General features: G+C 58.7%; 2 protein-coding genes across 4 annotated transcripts in view; one reads left to right on the forward strand and one right to left on the reverse strand.

Moving 5' to 3' along the window:
- The window catches only part of LOC132367372 (uncharacterized), a 94,937-nt gene extending 89,711 nt beyond the window's left edge, over positions 1 to 5,226 (reverse strand). Inside the window, exons 1-2 of one of the 2 annotated variants that reach the window (XM_059925628.1) lie at positions 4,814 to 5,226; positions 3,112 to 3,237 (exon numbers count right to left, since the gene is read on the reverse strand). In XM_059925628.1, the coding sequence (XP_059781611.1) occupies positions 3,112 to 3,237; positions 4,814 to 4,863 (176 nt within the window). In that variant the 5' untranslated portion in view covers positions 4,864 to 5,226. Of the gene's footprint in view, positions 1 to 3,107; positions 3,294 to 4,813 lie in introns of those variants that run through there. The other variant, XR_009503770.1, reaches the window with a different exon arrangement.
- Positions 4,095 to 20,659, forward strand: part of LMX1B (LIM homeobox transcription factor 1 beta) — an 83,964-nt gene continuing 67,399 nt past the window's right edge. For both annotated transcript variants that reach the window (XM_059925624.1, XM_059925625.1), the window contains exons 1-2: positions 4,095 to 4,297; positions 5,142 to 5,328. In XM_059925624.1, coding sequence (XP_059781607.1) covers positions 4,159 to 4,297; positions 5,142 to 5,328 — 326 coding nt within the window. In that variant the 5' untranslated portion in view covers positions 4,095 to 4,158. The remainder of the gene's footprint in view (positions 4,298 to 5,141; positions 5,329 to 20,659) is intronic.

Consider the following 20,659-nt stretch of genomic DNA (forward strand, 5'->3'; position numbering starts at 1 on the left):
GCACCGCTCGAGGGAGGACCAACAGGCCTCCGCTGGGGGGAGAGAAGGGTCCTAGGGCCGTGCCTGTGGGCCGCTGGTAGCGAAGGCAGGCTTCGGGAGTGCAAAGCCCTACGGAAAGGAGCAAGGAGGCACAGGGAAGGGCTCAGTGGAGATGAGGCGTCTGCAGAATTGGGGGAGCTGACTCCCGCCCTAGAGCTTCCATCTCAGATCTTGCTTCTTCCCAAGTGATTCCAAACAGCCGACTCGGTCTTCCTTAGGTGGAGAAAATCTGAAGCTGTTTCTGACGCTTTAGTCCGAGCCAGAGAGAATCCCGGATCGCCCGGAGCGCCTGGGGTTGCCCTGGGGAATCGGCAGGTCTTGGATCACACCGGCTCCCGTCGGGCGGAGCAAGATGCCACTCGCCGCCTGTGGGCAGTACCCGACTTCGGGCCTAGGCCCTGTTTCTACCATTCAGTCTGCCACGTTTTCAGCAGGGGAAGCAGTCGGGAGGTGCAGGAGCCACGATTGTGCTTGAAAGAGACCTGGGGCGTCTGAGCGCGTGTGCGAAGGAGCCGGGACGCCGCCGACTCAGCTAGGGGAATGAGGGACCGGGGAGCCGGGACAGAGGGCAAGGAACAGGACCTATGGGTTGATCCAGAGTGGGGGTGGGTGGGGGGATTAATGCACAGTGAGCGGGGAGGACGAGGAGCCAGGACCCCACGTTCGTGGCCTGAGCAGCCCCACTTCCAGACCAGAGAGAGCAGCCAGCTGCCTGGGTCCAGCCCCGCACCTCGGCAGCTGCGGGCAGCTCTGAGCACCTGCCTTGGCCCTCCTGATGTAGGCCCTGGTGGTGTGGGCCGTGACGCCGGCAGGGGCACGGGGTGACATGCCAAGATTCTGTGCGCCCCAGGACAGATGAACCGTGGCATCCGAGGGGACCGCCTGCACGTCCTTCTGCCTGGAGACCCGGCCTTTGGGCGGCCTGGGAATGCGACCCTGGGCAGTCTCGACGACTCTGAACGCCAGCCAGGGAGTCAGAGAAACCTCAGAGGCCGGGCCACAGAGGCCCCCATTCCGCCAAAGGGTAGAAGAGAAGTGTGGAGAAGAGGCCTGGCACACGGAAGGTGGGGAGTGGGAAACAGGGGCAGGGGGATGGAACGCTGTACCGGGAATTTGGAGTCTGGGGTGGGTCTGCAGGGCCTGTGATGGAATAGGATTCCTAAGCGATGGAAGAGGATTCCTAAGTGCGCTCTGAAGGAGAAGAGAGGATCAATCTGGGCCTGGAACATGGACCCTCTCGCCTGCAGGCAGTCGCCCGACAGAGGGTGCAAGAATGGAGCGCTGCCAGCAGAGGGCAGAATGCGCCCGATCGGTCCGCCAGCCCTGCTCCGGGCTCTGCGCCGCCCGGCTCTGCGCGCCCGAGACTCGTCCGCCGGGCTTCTCCCGGCAGCTGCCGAGCCCCCGTCCCGGATGCCCGGAGAGGGCGGCCCAGGCCCAGGCCCAGCCTCGGGAGCTCAAGGCCTGGGGTTTCCAGGCTGCGCAAGGACAGGGGACCAAGGGCGTGTGAGAGAAACTCCACATCTACTTATCACCGTCCTGGATACAAAGACGCCAAGAAACGCATGGAGACACAAAGACACACACACAAACAGAACTGTGGGACACACGAGCACACAGAATCACTCGGAAACTCGGAGGTACACAAAGACACACAAAGGTGACACGAAGACACATAAACAGAAAAGGATCCCAGACACAATACGGAGGATGAAAGACATACAAAGACCGTGGCACCCGCATAGAGTGACAGACACAGGGACACACACAAAGACCTACAAAAACACGGAAGAGATGGAGGCATGTAAGGCCCAGCAGATTCACATCCAAACACACACACGGATGCTGGGGACACAGATTCACACACTCGGAGCCACTCGGAGCCCAGACAGTCGCAGGGACGCAGCAAAATTGTGTGTGCACAGAGACACGGGTGCATGGACATGGAAGAGCCTCCGGGGCGGGAGCATCCACATGCACAGACACACACACAGATACCCACCGACACACACGCAGGTACTGGGCTGGGGCGGGAGCTTCTAATCCTCCACAAAGCCGGGCCCCTCCGCGGGGCCCCGCGGCACAGGGGGCCACTTCTGACCAAGCCTCCCGCAGGCTCCAAATCCGATCCGCCCTCTCGCCTCCAGCGGGGTCAGGGGACCCGCCTCCCTTGCCCTCCGCCCCCGCCCCGCTCCGCGCCAATGCTCCGCTCCGGGAGGGGCCCGGGCTGCCCCGCAGCGGCTCGCAGGGTCAATCTGGTCCTGCCTCGGGGCTGCATCGGCCCCCCTGCTCCCGGGCGAGCCGCGACTCCATGGGGACCCCGGAGGCCGAAGACACAGCCGGCCCGGGCGCGGTGCACTGCAGCCGACGCAGCGGCCTGCGTACCCAGCGCGGGTGCCTGGCCCGATGGGTGCCAGGCCCGGCGGGCGCTGGACTCGGCCGCTTGGTCTCTCCGGCCTTTCGTTCCCCAGTGCCGAGGCCCACGCTGCCCAGGCTGGCCAGGGCCCTGTCCCCGCCGGGCACGGCCTACCGACCTCGGCAGGGTCCCTCCGCCACCAAAGGTCGCCTATCCCAGCGATCAATCCGGTTTCCTTCGAGCAGCCCAACGCACATCTTCCAGGGCCTTCAGTCCGCGACCCTGGAGCCACCACTCTCTACCCATGGCCCTCACTCCCAATCCTGTGAGGCCAGGTTCTCGTCCATTGCCCCCACCCGTACCCGCGATCCCTTTCTCACACCTAATCATTCTCTAAACTCTAGGTCGCCTGAAACCGGGCCTCACCTTTCTTGCCTTCCCAGTGTTCCCATCCTTGATCCCGGGGCCCTTCCGGGATCTTCGCTCACCTCTCCACCCAATCTCTGCCACGCCTGACGCTTTCCCGGACCCACACCCCAAATCTGGAGCCAAATCCCCCTCTCCCCGGGCCAGGACTTGGGCAAATCCTGAGCCAGCAGTCCTCCCCTCCTGCCAGTCCGCGTCCCTCGGTCCCGGCAGCCAGCCCTTTCCACGGACCAAACCGGCTCCGGGAAGGCGCCGCCACCCGGGGGACGCCAACTCAGCCTGGTGCGACCTACCTCGGCCGACAGTCGGGGGCCCCGGGCGGCCACTCCCGGCCGGCGCCGTCCCCTGGTGGAGCCGCTGCGCTCCCCGCCGTCCGTGCAGTCTGGCCTCGCTCAGGGCCACTCCTCTTAGCGCTGAAGCTTTACAAAATATTAATAATAAAGAAGGCGAGAAAGAAAAAAAGAAAGCCTTCATTCCCCAACTCCCAAATCAGTTTTTCAAGGGGGTGGGGCAGAAGGATTTGTTTCGAAGGTGACCCAAACTTCTGCGAGGGGCCAGCGGGGCGCTCGGCCTGGCCGGGGCTCCCGGGCCCGCACTCGGGGCCGGGCACGGCGCTGGGCGCACGCCGGGGGCGCGGGAAGCCCTCCCGTGGGGAACGGGGGGGCAGCGACGGCACTATTTGACGTGGAGCCTCCGGCTCATCCCGGCGTAGGGATACGAGGCGCACCAATGAGTTCAAATGTCAGGAAGTTTGAGGAGGGGTGAGGCGGCTCCCGGCCGGAGTATCCCTCCGCCGCCAGCTCCAGCTCTAAACCGAGCGGCTCCTCGGGCGCACCATGGCACTAGAGTAGTGCGGGGAGCGCGCCTGGAACCCCGCGGCCCGCTGCGCCCCGCCCGAGACCCCGCAGCGCCGCCCGCGCCCCCCCCGCAGCCCGCGGGGCCGCCCCTGCACCCCCCCTCCCCCGCCCGCCGCCGCTGCCGCTGCCGCCGCCGCCGCCGCCGCCGTCTCCTCCCCGCGGCTCCGTCTGCCGCCGCCGCTGCAGCCCGGCTCCGGGGCTGACAAGCAGGTGACAGAGGAGCCGGCGCGCGTGGCTACGAGTGCTCGGGAGAGCGCGGCGCGGACTGCAGCCGCCCCGGCCCGCCCGCACGACGCCGGGGCCCGGGGCCAGCGCGTCGCCGCTCCGCGATCGCCGGGGACAGCCGGCGGCCCCAGCCGCAGCCCCAAACCCGCGGGGGCCGCGCCTCCCCGGCTCCCGGGCCGCCGCGGCGGCGGCGAGCCGGCAGGCGGGCGGGCGGGCGAGCACCCTGGCCGGCGGGGCCCGCAGCGCGCCCCGCGTCCCATGGATATAGCAACAGGTCCCGAATCGCTGGAGAGGTGCTTCCCTCGCGGGCAGACGGACTGCGCTAAGATGTTGGACGGCATCAAGATGGAGGAGCACGCCCTGCGCCCCGGGCCCGCCACTCTGGGGGTGCTGCTGGGTGAGTGCGGGGTCGGAACGCCCGAGTGGTCACGGGCAGGGGACAGGGGCCTCGTCCCGAGGTGGACACAGGGGTCCAGGCCAACGGATAAAGACAGTGGTTTTTAGAACATGCGAGCGTGGGGGACACAGAGAGAAAACTCCTGGAGTGATCACCAGAGGGGCAACAGGCAGGCACGCCTAGACAGGCATCCTGAGGGGACAGAGGTATGCAGGGACACCACCTAGGAGGAGCGAGGACAGGACAGCTCCAGCCGCCACCCCCCATCCTCACCGGGCCTCAGTTCTAGAGCTGCCACTCCGGGCGAGAGGTAGGAGGCGGGTGGCAGGGGTGATGGAGGACTCAAGATGTCACCTTGGCAAGCTTGAGAGTGGTGCCAGGTCACTTGGGGAGAGGGAGTCTCTAAGAGGGAAATGTTCCCTGGGTCACCTAAACCACAGATTTTGGGGAGATGAGGGAGAGAAGACAACGAACGCCACCGTGGGGCGTGTCAGCCAGCGGGCGCCTAAGCCTCACCTCTCCTGTCTCGGTCCCAGCCGGCTGCCCCGCGCCGTGCTCGTTCTCATATGTATTATCACCAAGCGCCGGATCTCCGGAGAAGGGGAGCGCGCAGCGCCGAGCTGAGGCTCCAGGCCCGCGGCCTCTCCGCGGCGGAGTCCGCCGACTGGGACGAACTAGCTGAGGCTGCCCGGCCCCTGGCGCGGCGGCTGGGGAAGCGCAGGCGGCGGACGGCGGTCCCGGGCTGCCTTCGCCTTTGGGGCCGGAGCTGCGGGCACCGCGCGATCGGGACGCTGGGCCGGGCTGGTCGGCGCTGACGGCCCGGCTCTCGTCCTGTGCGCTGCAGGCTCCGACTGCCCGCATCCCGCCGTCTGCGAGGGCTGCCAGCGGCCCATCTCCGACCGCTTCCTGATGCGAGTCAACGAGTCGTCCTGGCACGAGGAGTGTTTGCAGTGCGCGGCGTGTCAGCAAGCCCTCACCACCAGCTGCTACTTCCGGGATCGGAAACTGTACTGCAAACAAGACTACCAACAGTAAGCGCCTCTCGTCCTCCTCCTTTCCCGCAGCCTCACGGCACTCCAGCCCGGCCGCCCCCCTGCCAGGTCGGGCCCGCGTCCGCCCTGCCGCCGGCCCTGCGCGCCGCTGGGCCCGTCAGCTCCGAGAACTCCGCGGGTTGCGCGTCTCCCGGCAGGGCAGAGCCGTCCCAGCCCGGCCAACACTGGTGGGGTGGCCGGGACCCTCCGGCAGCCCCTATTGCCATCCTTTGTCCGGGAAACCTGTGCTGGGCCGCTCAGTCGGGGTGCGGGACAAGGCCCTGGGCCGACTGGGGGGTACGATGCTGCGGTCGTGGGACAGGGGCTGGCTTCACTGAGGCCTGCATTGGGGACCGAGAATTGATTTTCAAACGAAAGCAGTGCTTTAGGGAGCCGGGCACTGGCGGTGTGCTTCCCCAGCCCAAAGGCAGGGTTTGTGTTGGTTTGGGATTCTTGAAGCAAAGAGGTGGAATGGCGGGGTGCTGAAGTGCCCAAGCAGCCAAGGATGCCCCCTTCCTGCCAGGCTCCCTGCTGCACTTTCAGTCCCTGATGGAGAGAAAAGGGTGTGCATTCTCCCCAAACCGTTCCATGCGGGAATTTTGCTCGTATAGTTATTGTTGGCTGGAGAAGCTGTCTAGGAAGAGGACCTTAAGAGGTGGGAAACCACAACCTGGGTTCCCCATGGGGTGAGGAGCTGACCAAGTCAGCCTTCCCCAGTAGCCCTTCTTTCTTGCCATGTGTATGTGTTGGGGAGGGATGGCTTGCTCCGCCCTGGCGCAGCCCAAGTCTCAGCGTTGAGGCCAGAAACTGTGGGCTGAGCCCTACCTACTGACTTTTGCTTTTAGCTGAGACTTGGGTTTGTCTGGCAGGGGGCTCCTGGCAGATAAGAGTAGATCCAGGTTTTGTTTTGTTTTGTTTTGTTTTTTTTGACCCTCTGAAGTTTTGTGCCTGACAGTGTGATTACGAGGGAGGCAGAGAGGAGCAATACCAGGAAGAGGGGTGTGGGGATGCCCAGGGCAGCAATTTGGAGACAAGTGGGTGCCTGTGAGAACTTTCTAGCGAAGCCCAGAAAACCGTTTCAGATGGGGCTGTAGGGTGGGTAGGCTGCTCGAGTGGTTTGGGCCTCAGAGGGGGCTGTGTGTGCCCAAGCCTCTGGGAAAAGGCTGGGCTGCCAGTGCTTGGTAGTAAGTGCAGCCTACCTGCTCTGCCCAGGGACTGTCGCTAAATCCAGGCCCTGATGGGAAGTGGAGCAGCTTGGCTGAGACCTGGAACTAGGTGGGACTGCAGGCCAGAGCCCTTGAGAGGGCATCGGGTTCTACTTCAGAAGTCTCTGTGTGAGCCCTACGCTAGCACCTATTCTGACTATGCTCCCCTGGTCTGGGGGCCCAGCAGGAGCTGCTTTTTCTGCCTTGCTCTTCCTGCCAGCTGGGGGGCACTGAGAGCAGGAATTGGGACCCTGTTCAGAGTCAGCTCTTCTGTGGTCCCAGAGACCTCCCCCTCTGGACCACCCCAGGTTAGGCACACTGCCATTGATCGTGTTTGTGCTGTGCCCTGGACTGATATGATTCTACTTCCAGGAGAAAGTGAGGCCACCGGTCAGCTCAGCCACAGGCAGGCGTACAGCAGCATAAAGTGAAGAAAGTAGTTTGGGGTAGATGTGATTGGAGGCTTGGGGCTGGCCCCTCAGCAGGGCTCACCGGCCTCAAGTCCACACACATCCTGCTGTCCTGCACCCCTCGCCTTGCTCTGTTTGCCTGACCCCGAGCGCGGTTGTGGCAGTGCCACTCCCCGCACAGCTCAGCCTGGATTACTTAACACGTGCGGGCCGGAGGCCCAGAAAACTGGAAATGGGCCTCCGAGTCATTTGTGCAATTTTTTGAAAAAAAATCTTTTTCCATTTTGTAAAGACTCTTTCCAACCTCTTGTACATATCTGCTCAGTCTCTCCTCCCCACCCCTCAGTCATTTACAGAGCTTTTCCTTAAAACAAGGAGAGGATGCCCCCCTGGTTCTTCAGAGCGCAGAATTGTAAAGTCACAAATTTTGAGCTGGATGATCCCTTAAAGCTGAATGGCCAACTCCCTCATTTTACAAAACAATTAAACATTAAACAGCTATTGCTTTGCCGAAAGTATGTTTGTTTAAAAAAGAAAAAAAGGCGCCTAAGAGCTTTCTCCCTCTGTGCAGTAGGGGTGTGCTTGCGGGATAATTTTGGTTCAGGGCGAATCTCCAGCTTGAGTCTAGGTCCTGAGGGCAGCAGGCGGGCATTATTCATGCCTCTCACGGTGCCTTCCTCTTTCGACCCCCACCCTTTCTCCCAATAATGCCAATTAGGTATCTGCACTAGGCTGGCCAGTTGGGGGCTGAAGGGGGATTGTTGTTATCAGGACAATTCTGGGGACAAATACCCAGTCGGATCTCGCATCAGCTTTTCTCTGCGAGAGCCAGCGCAGAAACGCAGGCGGGGGCTCACTGGGAAGCGATGTTCTTTGCACAGTAAAAATGTATTTCACGATTTATTTTTTTCTTTGAGGATCGCAGATGCATATTTATTGCATCTGTGCGTAAATGCTTTTCAGACGAGAATCCAGGCAAGTGGGCGCAGAAACGTGCCTTCTCAATTTTGTGGAGTTTGTGCGTCAGCGGTATTGGGAAATTAACACACACCCCCGCCATAACTTTTGAAAAATGTTTCTTCGTCTCGATAGGAGTTGCTGGGCTCGGTCCTTGGAAAGAGATTGCTATTTTTATTAAGCGCCTCTTCCTCCTTTCGATTTGTTTTAAAGATCCGGGACACAGACCCAGAGGCACAGCGTTATTTTACGCACCACGGGGGTGATAAATTGACGTTCGGGCGCATTTAATAGCATTTGATAAAATCCACCCGCACGTCCTGGACCTGCAAAGTGGAGCGCAGGCCACGGCATTTGGGCATTTTCACGCATAACTCGAAGTCTCCTTTTTCTCAGTACGTGTTTTTCGGGGGCTCCTTCAGGGGAAAAAAAAAAAATCATCGTATCGTTCTCCCGTGCCCGAGCCTCTGGCCCCTCGGCAGCCCGAGCTCCTTCTCGGACAGAAAACCCGGTTAGAAACCGGGAGGAAACGCGGCCTCCAAACGCAAAATCACGAACACCTCTCTCCTTCCTTCACCGGAGAACGCATTTTAAAAAAATGACAACATAAATCCCCCTCCTCATTTTTTTTTCTTCGCCGCTTGGCCAAATAGAATTATGTAACTCTCTTTTCTTGCCGTCTGTCGCTCGTCTGGAAAGGGTTTCTATCTTTCTATCCCGAGGAGGTGGCGAATTCCGGGAGGAGGCTCCGGAAGGGGGGAGGGTCGGTGGAGAGTCCAAAAATCTGTCACAAAATGGAGCCTAATCGCTTGTACGACAGCTCCCAGATCTGGCGACCCGAGCCTCGTCGGTGTGCGCGAGCCGGAGCCTGCGTGCGCCCTGCGCCTACCTCGGCGTCCCGGGCTGGCGGCGCCCTTCTGCCACGGGGCCTTCCCGGGCGGCCTCGCCTCTCCGCCGCCGAGCCCGCGCCGGTCCCCTGGGCCTCGCCTGCCCAGGTAGGATGCGCCTACTGCAGCAGGAGTGGGGCAGCGAAGCTTTGATTGAGTTTCACAAAAAGCCGTCTGAGTCCTGGGGTGATTTTTTTTTTTTTTCTTTTAAATTTACCCCAGCTGGCTGCGGCTCCAGTGGCCCAACCCCGCTCTTCCCAGCACATTCCTTTCCTGGGAAGTGTTTACACCGGGAAAGGGCTTCCTGGGAGGCTCACCTCTCCTCGGAGCAGCGGGTGTGGCGCACGGGTAGAGCAAAGTCAGGCCCCAGCCTTTCCTGGCTGCTGCTTCTCCCAGCTTGGGCGACCTCCCTTAGGCCCTGCTGTAGGGTGCCAGTTACCAGCAGCATCCCCTCCACCAGTGGGTACCCCAGCTGGCATGGCCCCCATCAGACCAATTCAGAGCTGCAGACACCCCTGCCCGCAGCCTGGGCCAGAGGGCCTGTCCTGGAAGTGGGTTTCCTTGGAAGGAAGAGCCAGCGCTTTCCCTTATTAAAAGGCCTCCGTAGTGCTCTTCCTGGAGATCTAAGGGCTGAAAGGCTCACTCTGCCAGCCCAAGTCTGGGGACCCTCTGGCTCCTGGGAGGGCCCCTCTGCATTTAACCCCAGCACCTTGGCTGTAGGCGGAAGGGTAACCAAAGGCCTTCCTGAGGCTGCAGTTCTCCGCTGCTGAACAGGGGCATTATTCACAGCTGACTCCCGGCTCACCCTGTATTCCCTAGGCTCTGGGCTGGTATAGCCTAATCTGTTTGCTGGGTTTTTCTCGAGTGGGGGAAGCAGGCTGTGAGGCTCTCCTCTGGGGTATGCGATTGGCGACCCTCAGCTCCCTCCTGTCTGTGCATTGGAGCCAGGCTTAGGACCACAGAGCCTTGACACCTCCCTGAGCCTCTTCTGTAAAATGGGGGACATAGCCACCCGGGGGAAAGTATTCTTGTAAGGATTGGACATAACATGCCCCCAAGGACCTGGCATCTTGCCTGGCATGTTGTTAATACTCTGGAAATTATTGTTGTTACTTTATCACCATCAGCGTGGCAAGGAATGCCTTGTCTCCAAGGCCACACACCAAACTGCCCATGGGTTCCATGCCAGAGAGGGGGGCAGCTGGCATGCTAGGCTTGCCATAAGCCTCTGTGCATGGAAGATGAGGGATACCCTGGGAAAACCATTCCCTTTTCCTGAGTGGGACAGTGTGAGACAGACCTGGGTTCACCTCCCAGCCCCAGCACGCAGTAGCTGTGTGATCTTAGCCAAGTGGCTGCCCATCTCTGAGCCCCATGTTCTCCATCAGCAAAGTGGGGGTGATGATATAATTTCTCAGGGTGGTTGTGAGGATTACACAAGGTACCTGGGTGGGGGTGGGGAGGTTTCAGTAAATGTCTCACACTTCATGGGATCCAGTATCCTCTCCTCCTCTTCTAGAGAGGCAGAAAAGCTTCTGATTACATGAGTGAAAACAAATGCCCACTGTGCATTTGCAGGAAGGGCAGGCATCAGGGTGGGCCTGGTGTGCTGGCCTGTTTCTCCTTGGGGGGTGGAGGTTGGACTAAAGCAAAGATCTTTCCCCTGGGGAACAATTGGACTCTCCCTGGTCTGCATATAACTTGGAAAAGCACACAATAATATAATTTAATATTTGGAAAACTGTTCACGCTCATTTGTTTTTGTGACTCAAACGACAGAAAATAAAGCTCAACCGACATCTCCGAGGCTGCAGGGGAGAGTCAGAAGAGGGGGTGTGTGAGGGAGAGATCCAAGGATTTGTATGTTTTTCAGGTGAGAGACACCAGCCTGGGCAGTCAGAAGGCTCCTCCAGCCCAAGGAGGTATTTTTGGTCCATGAAAGCTGGCAGTGCTTCCCCAGGGAACTTCCTCTACCCTGCAGCTGTGAGGTTTTTAAAACAGAAAAGGGAAAACACACACACACACTCACAACCACCCGGTCCTACTTTGGCATTAGTTAGGCAGAGGGATGGAGGATACTCTCAATGACATGAGTTATAACTTCCAATTTGTTGGACACCACAGTCAGGCCCCAGCTTTAGGGGAGGGAAGAAGAGAGGGATGGTCCACTCATCCAAGGAGTTGCTGTGAGCTGTCAGTCAGTTGAGGGTGCAGGAGGACCCAAGGCCCTTGGCTCTCTGGCTGACCCAGCCCTCTCCAACCCCCAGATTCTGTGCTGATGGCAGCAGAGAGCAAAACCAAAATTATATATATTTATTGCCACTGCAGTCAGAAGTGGGGAGGCGGTGGTATTGAGGGGAAGGCAAGGCTGAAAACCATATTTGAAAAAGTTGATTCACGAAGGCGGAGGAAGCAAAGTGGCAGACGTTTGCCATTTCATCGACCGGCTGGTGTTCTCCATTCATGTCATAAATGTCTCCTGTCATTTGAAGCCAAAAGCAACATGATTTGGTTCCCCGGTGGCCTATAGAGTTTTTCTCCTTTTTTTTTTTCTCTCTCTTTTTTTTTTGTGTGTGCAGTAAATGTTTATTTGTTAATAATATACTTTAAACAGCCTAGCCTTGACCTCAAGTCGCCTGAAGCATCCATCTTCTCTCAGAAAAATCTTTCAAAGTTTGTGTAATTTTGGGGGGAAGGTGTAACTGACGGGGCAGTGAAGGGCCTGTGTTTGCTTTAACTACTGCAGTGTTGGCAGTGGAGGGGTATAAGGGGCCACTGTGCTCCGAATGGCAACTTTCTTGAGTTTCAGGCCTGGCTGACAGCACTTCCTCGCTGCCCTTTACCTTGCCCTCGCCTGATCAGTACAAATAAATTTCTGCGTGGGCCCTTCCTTTGTTATTCCTGGGGCAATGTTGTATCCATTTCTGTTCAGCTTCTTGACTGGCAGCTGCTGGACCTGCCTGGTGGACCCTGGAGCCCTGAAGGGAGGTGGGGGAGTATAGGGGTCTGGGGGGAGGGGGGCTTTGTCACAATTGGGAGCCAGGCCCAGACCTGGACCAAGTGCGCCGGCTGATGGCGGAGCACCTGGCTGGCCTGGCACTTGGTGAACTGGGGGGAAAAACCCGGTGCCTGGAATCTGGTTCCAGAAGAAACAAAGGTGTTTGCTGTTTCCTAGCCGGCTGTGCTGTGAGAGGTTTCCTTGGGAACTGTGAGGTGGTTGCCAGCGGGGAGGGTCCTGAAGGCTGCCCAGAGCAACAGGGGTGCCCACCAGGGCCGACAGGAGTCAGGAGACCACCGAGCAGCTGGCTAGGTGCAGGAAGATGAGTGAGCATGCTGGAACACTGTGCTGCCAGGGCTGCCTCCCCACCCCCAGGTGCCTCTGCTGGTGCTGCAGCAGCGACGATGGTGAGAGGGGAGGAGCTGCACTGTCCAGATGAGCTGGGTGTGACTGCCATTCCCCCCCCCCTCCTCCGGGACTCAGTGACTGTTGTCATGTGACTCCGGAATTGCCATAGTTGCTGGGCTGCCTGGGTGTGGGCACCCGCCCCGGCCTGGAGTTGCCCGAGCCTGTGGAGATGGAGAGGACCACGGTGCTCTGGGGCCACCTCCTCTAAAAGGAGGGCCCTCTGAGTGGGGCACATTTTCTCAAAGGAAACAGCAAGATTGCAATTACAGATCTGGATCGAAAATGTCTCTGGCTCCCAGTGACACAGGCCAAGGGCATATAGGAAAGCTGGTGCCTCTTCCCAAGCTTCAGTTTCTTTCTCTGTGTAATAGGGGTGATAATTCCAATCTCACGGGGTTGCTCAGAGGAAAGTGAAACAAACCCAAAGATGCCAGGCTACGTTCGGCATTCAGTCAATGTATGTTTCCTTCCTGCCTGCCTGGGAAGTAAGCCGGAGGCTCCCTGCCTGGCAGGAATGCATTGTCTGCCCTGAGTGGGAGGCCCAGAGAGTACAGCCTCCTAAGCAGGCCTCCTGGAGCAGCTTTGCCCACCCTCTTGCTCCTCACCCGGGTCTGGGCTGGTGTTTTTGAATTTTTTCCTTGCAAAAGGAATGGGGCAGGTCTGGCCGTCAGAAGCTGGTCCTTGGAGGCAGGCAGGCAGTCAGCAGCCTGTGGATGGGCCCCCGTTACTCCTGAGGCACGTAAGTCCCCAATTTTCCCCAACAGATTCTTGAGCGTGGCCAGTGTAGATGTGCAGTGGCAGGAGCAGAGCCTTACTAACCCCAGAGGGGCAGGCCACGGCAGTGCACCTAGAAGGAAAGGAATGGGTGTTTCTCGAGTGCCTGCACGTGCACTGACCTTTTTTGCTCTAGCTCCATGTATAGGTGAGCAAACCCAGGCTGAGGGAGTTAAGTCACTTCCCTCAGATCCGAAGTTACTCTGTAGCAGATTCTCCCCCCTGCGGGTCTAACTCCCAAAGCGGATGGGAGCCACCCTCCTCACTCCTGATCTTCCGGAAGCCCCAGATTCCCACTTTGGATGGTCGTGATTCTCCCCAGAGCACCCAGCTTGGAAGGTGGGTGGGTGGGTGTGTGCACGGGGTGGGGGTGGGTGGGTCACTGCCCTTTTCCCGCCGGAACGCCCCCAGTAAGGCCAGTCCTTGCCAGGGAAGGAAAAAGGTTAGAATAACTGCCTTTCTCCGGGCGGGGAGCTTCCTTCAGCGCCCCCTCTCCGGCGCACGGGCGGGACGGCTCTCAGCGGTCTCCACCCGCGTTCTCCTCCAGGCCCACCTCTCGGAGGGTTCCTGCTCCTCGTTCTCCTTTACCCTCGAGTGGGGCAGCGCCGTGCACAGGCTCCTTGGCCGAGCCGCGGGCGCCCGCGGCGGTTGATGAATTTCGGTGTCACCAGGGGTTTAGCCCGGATTTGGGAACCGCGGGCTCTAATACGCGCACACGGTCCTGCCCTTTCTAAAGCGCAGCCCTTTCACCCAGCCGCTGATTTATGAAGGAATCCGATCCCGGGACGGGCTGGGCTGGAGCCGGGAGCCCGGGGCCCCCGCGGCAGCCTTCGGGCTCTTTGTCGTTGCGGGGGCCCTTGGCGGCAGCGGGCGTTCTCCTGGGCTGGACTCGGGGAGCTCTGCAGGGCGGGGCCTCCCGCGGCCCAGGAGTTCCCTCCGAGCCACTTAAACCCTCTGGTAGGGAGCAAGGCTGGTGGAGAGAGTTCGCATTTTCATTCGGAATTGAGCAAAGCCCTCGCCCCTCCCCAAGCCCTCCGATCGACCCCCTCGGGCAGGCCCCAAAGCGGCGAGATCGGGAGGTTTGTTTATCGAGGGAATAGAAAATTGAAAAAAAGAGTCTAAGACCTTTTTCCCGCCTGAGAAATGTGCAAAGTCCCTCAGCTCCTGGAGGCGGCGAGGCGCCCGGAGAGCCGAGTTCCCGGCGCGGACACTGGGGCCGACCCAGCCCCCTCCCTCCGGCGCCCCCGCCGCACCACGGCGGGAGGGCGGATTTTTTTTCAGATTCGGTTTGCAGGGGGGAAATGGGGTTGTATCAATCCACAAATATTTACTCTTAACAGACTTGTATCTGTGGAGATTTCGAACAAAGACAGTTTAGGGGGATTACAAAAACCCTAAACCCCGTTTTTCTCCCGGACTTGGTGCTTTAAATGCCAATTACAGGCGAGCCATATCCAACAGCAACGGGGGGAGGCGAGCAGGGTCCGGGGAGGGAGTGGGGGGCGAGTGCAGCCATTAAATGTAACTTTTCATTATGAAAAGGATTTCGCTGGTTTTATCTTCTAATAAGATTATGTCACGAACACAAGTACCTAGGATGGTGCTGAGTGACAGGGCTCTGTCGTTTAATCAGAGGCTGCGCCGCTCAAACCGCGGGGCCCTTTGTCCGACGGAGTGAACGACGGAAACTTGCCGTCCTAATCCCCTTATTCATGTCAAGCAGAGAAAAGAAGCCGAGCACCTTACAACCGTGTCCCCTCCACCCCTTCCGAGGGCGCAGGGAGAAGGGGGGCTCTAACCCTGCCCCCCCCCGTGCCTTTCATTTCCCATCGCCCTAGGGTTTCCCGGGCCCGCCAGGCGTTGCACCAAAGGTGGGGGAAGGGATTGCTTTGGGGGAGCCTCAATTGTCAGCTTCTGGAAAATGGGGCAGAGGACTCAGGATACAGAGGATACAGGTTGGTGGGATTTTTTTGCCTCCACTGACGGAGAGCACAGGCCCCATCTGACCCCTTTTCCCAGGAAAAGTGGCACTGGGTAGTGCACACCCACCATCCCCATTAAAGCAGGATTGAGAAGCAGGGAGAGGTCGAAGGGAGATGCCAGGCTGGGGTCCTCCGCGGGGCGGATTTCGTTGGATCCCTGGGACTGATGTCGCCATGCTGGTACTCCTGCGAGTTGACCATTCCCGGCCGCTCGCTGGGCCCCTTTCTTCGAGGGCAAATTCCTTTGTTCAACCCCTGCAGAAACCTGCTTCTCTGCTGGGCCAGTGGCGCCTCTATTCTCGCCACCGCCGCCGCCGCCACCCCTGTCCCACAGTGTGCAGATCTTTTCTGCGGCTCTCGGGCCGCCCAGATCCAGGCAGGTCCACCAACCAGGCCCTCGACGTCGCCTCCCTGCCTGAGCCCTGGCTGCCAGCTCCGACAACTAGAACTCCAGCCCCACAGCGGGCGCCGCAGGCGCGCACCTTTGCTGCTGGCGCTCGCCTCTGGGCATCGTGGGAAGACGCGGGTGTCGAGAAGCCGCCGCGCACGACTCCGGGTCGCTGCACAGGCTGAAAAAACCAAAAGCAAAACCAACACCCAGCAAATGAAACCCGCGCACCCCCAGGGCTCCGCTACCCCCTCCAGAGGACCAGGCCGGCGACCTCCCGCCCGGCTTCTAGGATCTCAGACCCAAAGCCCCAGAGTCCACGGAGCTGGAGGGGGGACTTCGTAGGAATTTGTCTCTAATGCACCCGACTCTTTGGCCTCCTTTTAAAGCTCTTAGGCTATGCTCCGGGGCAGCCTCCCGGGGACCCCAGTGCGCCCTGGGAGCGCTCCGGAGATGCCTGACTGCACGCAGTCTCCTCCCTCTCGAGCCCAGGCTCCGGGCGTGGGGAGGATCGGGCTGAAAGCAGGGTGTCACCTCGTAAAAGCGACAGGCAAGGGCTATTTTATGGGAAGGGAGAAGGGGCAGGAAGTGATGCTTCCCTCTCTGGCCACTCTGGGACAGAGAGCCCCAAGGAGGGAGCCCCATCTGGGCAGGGGACAACCAGGGGGACAGGGCAGGGTCAAAAACAGTCGGGTCTGAGGCTCTTAAGCAGGGCATGGGGACCAGCCGGAGCTGGGAAGGGGACCAACGGACCTGGGAACCCGGAGCTCACCTCCCGCCCGTGCTCTCCCGGAACCCCCTCCGCAGTCCCGGGCTCAGCCAGCGGCTCTGGCCCTTCCTTCCAGGCCGGGGGCAGGCGGGGGAGAGACTTTCTCCCTCGAAACACTTGATACCAACTTTGTTTTTTTGGCAAGAAAAATAAGCCTTGTTTGGAAAGGGGGGTTGGTGGTCGAGTGAAGGAGGGAAGGAGCGAGCCGGCGGCAGCAGAGCAAACTTTGCGGATTAGGTTTCAGCGCCTCCGCCCCACCCCCAGCCCCGCGGCGGTGATTTGTGTGCGGGGGTCTGTGACCCTGCGAGGCATCAAACGGCCCGCGGGAACCGGCCGAGTTCAGAGGGACAGTGGGCAGAGGGGCGGCCTAAGACAACGCAGATGGTTCATATCAGCCGGGCCGGGCCAGCCTTGGGCTCGCAGCGTCTGCCCGCTAGCCTGGGCTCCTCTGCAGGGGAGAGGCCTGGGGTCTTACAGGGAGGCCAAGGCCTGAGCGGTAATAGGGGGCCAGAAACGCAGCAGTCAATGGCCAGTGGGCCCCAGCTGAAAGAAGGCCAGGCGGCCAGTGACAGAGTTCTTCCACCAGGCAGTCCTGACCCCATCCAGCTCAGGTGGAGCCTGACCTCCTAAGTAGCCTCTGAGAACGGAGTGATCTTGAAAGGAGACCCTCCCGCCTCTGCCAGGAGGCCAGAATTTACCCCACCCCTGCCCTGCAGCAGCTGGGGCTCCCCAAGGGACCATTAGTAGCCTTTTTCCTCTCCGGGAGGTGCCCTGTCCTCTGCCTGCCTGCTGTGATGGGTTTGGGAAGCCGTCTCCTCTCTCTGACATTCATTCACTCATTCATTCATTCTACCACTAAGGTAGAATGCCCTTCCTCTCTCTGCACCTTTAGCCCTTCTGCCTGGCCTGGGCTAACGCCTTCCTCCCTCCTAGCTCCAAGGGAAAGCTAAGACAGAGGCTCACTCCTACCTTGGCCCAAAGCCTTGCTCTGGGGGCAGGGCCCTGTTTAGTTGGGGTGGGAGAGGTGCTTACCCACACCAGCCTTGGCTCTGAGCCTGCTGCCTCCCACCCCCAGAGCTGGAGTCCTGCTGTGGACAGCAGCATGCCCCGTCTTCCCTGCCCTGGGCTCCAGGACCTGGCTTTCTCCTTGTCCTCCAGGGACCTCAGAGGACCAGGGCCACACCCACCACCAGGACCTTGGGCTGGTTTAGAATGTCCCAGCTGAAGGCCTCTTCAAGATCCTTGTAGAAATGGGAAAAGTGAGGCCCAGGTGTAGCCAGGACTTGCCCAAAATCTTAGTTGTAGCAGAACAGAAGCAGGAACCTCAATCTGCCCTCTGCCAGGTTAGGAGTCTATGTGGCAACTCCACAATTCTTTCTAGGACCCTCTTCCAGACTCTGACTTTATCAGTGACCTAGTCTGTCCCCCTGGGCTGAGGTCACTGAGAGGGGAAGGTCCTATGATTCTGGTTCTTGAGCGGGGCTAACAGGCCTCCATGATGAAACGATTCTGCGAGCTTTCTGTATAGCATGTGGGTTTGGGAATTTTATCTTCTCAATTCGGACACTGAGGAACAAGAGCCAGGTGAGCTCAGCGCCACATCCCACCACCTCTCCATCCTCTTAGTATCAGACTCCCAGACCCCCTGGGCTTGGCCCTTCCTCTCTACAGCAGGTCACAGGGAGGCCAGCAGCCTGGCCAGGGCCACAGAGGGCCACTGGGCTGCCAGGACCTCTCAGGGCTCCGTCTCCCAGGGTCCCTGCCTTGGGGGAGCAGCCGACTGGGTCATCTGTGCACGGAAGACACATCTGTCCTCCACATGTTGGAGGCCGAGCAGAGGACATGTGGTTTGGGACGTGTTATCTTAATCATATTTATTAACCAATCCTGAAATTAAAAAAGAGTTTGATATTGTTACAATTCGGAGAAGATCCCCAAATCGACACCGCAACAGATCAGGAGAGACTGCCAGTGACAGCCAGCTTTCTTTTAGCTGGGATCAGGACACAGCTTTGGAAGTTCTTTGAGTTGTTCTAGTGCGGTGGGATCTCTATGCTGTGAAGTAACACTTACCGCTTTCATTTTCCCAAGCAGAGATCTGAAGCAAAATTAATTACCCGCCTTGACTGATAGTTGTTCTGTTGGAGTATGGTTCTAATCCTTATTAACATTCTCTAAAGTCAGGCATGAAATATGACTTTTGCACCACACTCTTTGGCATATGTTTTTCTTTTCCAGGATATTTTTCAGGCTATCTCCGAGCCTCACTGCTGTTCATTATTTTTGCCATAGGTCTAAAGTTGCCAGCCCCAGAGCCAGTCCCGCGCTGAGCACAGCCAAGGGGGGGGAATGACACATCTCCCCTCACAACGCAAATTGCTTCTGATTATTGAGCTTTGAATGTTTTCTTCCATCATGTTTTTATTAAAAACTCCAGCATATTTACGCTCGATGGTGTCTTCAATTAGGTTTTTTTTTTTGTTTTTTTTTAAAGCCGGGGGTTCCCCTTTCTATAGCAGCATGTAAAGAAAATAGTTGTTATGACCGCAAAATTACCGTCCAAGCCTGGTTCTAGTAAATCTGGCCCTGCTTTGACAAGCCCAGCAGGCTGGGAGCTTTTTTTTCCTAAGTGTTCCAGCTGCTGGGGAAACAGACCAGGGAGGAAGCCCACAGAAGCATCTGTTCTGCAGGGTACTCGGAGCTCCTCTCAGGAGCTAACACTTCCCAAGTTCGTGAGCTGCAGAAGGGGGCCTGGCTGCAGGGGGCTTGCTGATGGGCAGGCCCAGCCCAGACAATAGCAGCAGCAACAGTAATAATCACAGCTGATGCTTGTTGAGGGGTCGTGGTTCGTCAGGCGCTGTTCTAAACCCCTCACATTCTTTCCAGAGATATGACAGGGGTGCTGTTATTATTTTCATTTTCAGATAAGGCAAGAGGCACCGAGGAGTTTAGTAACTTGCCCAACGTCACACAGCTAGCAAGTGGAACTGGGGTTGGAGCCCAGGCATTCTGTCAGGAGAAAACTTTCAGCAATCCTTTGGGAGGCAGATTCTGGCCCCTTGCTGCATGCTGTGCCCTGGTGGTGGCCTGGCACCGGGCTGAATGTTACTTGTTGAATGGATGCTTCATAATTAAAGGCCAGTGTTCATAGCATGCTGCCAGTGGTAAAGGTTTCAGGGGGATCAGCTCACTGAATCTTCTCACTGCCCTGTGGCAGGTGTTCTTATCATCATTTCCCATTTCGCAACCTTGACCTGAGAGGTGCAACAATTTTCCCCAAGGTCACGCAGCTTCAGGTAGCAATAAGAGCTACCGTCTATCCTGGGCACATGTTAAGTCTAGGCTCAGGGCTAAGCCCTCGGCACCCCAGATCTTAGTGAGAATTCTTAAAAGCTCTATTGTTTACCCAGATTTCCAGGTGACAGAACTGGGGCTCAGAGAGGTGAAACCACATACCCAGGGTCACATAGCCAGTGGGGAGCTGCACCAGCACATAGCCAGCATCTGTAGGTGCCAAGACTTGACTGCTCCTCAGCCTTGAGGGGCCCGGGCTGGGGGGAGCACTGGGACCAACCTTCTTGGTGGGTCTCACTTGGGCTGAACAACTGTCCTGGCAGTAGGTGGGGCATATTTTGGCCATGACGGGAGAAGCATGTCTGTGACCTGCCTCATGCTGAGAGGGCATGGCATCATCCCATCCTAGCCTCCCCTTGCAGATGGGGAAACCAGGGCACAGAGAACTTAAGTGACTTGCCCTGGGTCACACAGCTAGCGAGCAGCTGGTGAGAATCACACTCTGGTGTCCCGGCTTTGAGGCAGGGTTTCTCAGAGAGACTCTGACTCACCACCTTCATCATCAGCGTCACGCATGACCGTCCCCGAGTGCCTTCTGAGTGCTTTGCAAATACACAGTCACAGCAGGGCGGTTCCCAGAGGGAAGGTGCTTTTCCCAGTGTCACACTGCAAGATATAGCCGGCCAGGGTGTGCCCTCCTGCTCTAGGCAAGGAGACAGGGGAGCAGGACCAGCCCATGGATGGGATCCCTGCCAGCTCTCCCAGGGCTGCCTTTACTCCCGTCCTGCCTTCTGGGCTTGGGCTGCCGGTACAGCAGCTCTGGGCAGGCTCTGTCTGCCCTTTGAAGGGGACAGCCGCCTGAGCCTGTCACTTTGAACTGCAAAGGGGCCTGCGGTGAGGGCCCGGCCCCCTCCCACTTGTCCCTGCCCGCCCACCCCTCCAGGTCTGGTTCCAGTCGGCAGGCCTGGAGCCGGAGGGGCGGGCAGGGCGGCAGCCTCCCTGTGGGATGTCAGCCTGATAAGTGAGCAGCACAGACCCCTGGAGGAGGATGGAGCAGGCCGCCCACTGGTCCAGCCGTCCCACGTGGCAAGAGTTCAAGCCAGTCATTGAGGTGCCATCCTCCCACAGACATGCTCTGTTTCTGCAGAGAAACACCTCCCCGAACATCAAAGATTTAAATTAAAATAACCGTAATGATAGTAATAATAATAATAACTTATAAAAGGAAACATCTTGCCCTGGGGCACAGGGAGTGTCAC

The sequence above is a fragment of the Balaenoptera ricei genome, chromosome 6, assembly GCF_028023285.1.
Source record: "Balaenoptera ricei isolate mBalRic1 chromosome 6, mBalRic1.hap2, whole genome shotgun sequence".
Taxonomy (NCBI): domain Eukaryota; kingdom Metazoa; phylum Chordata; class Mammalia; order Artiodactyla; family Balaenopteridae; genus Balaenoptera; species Balaenoptera ricei.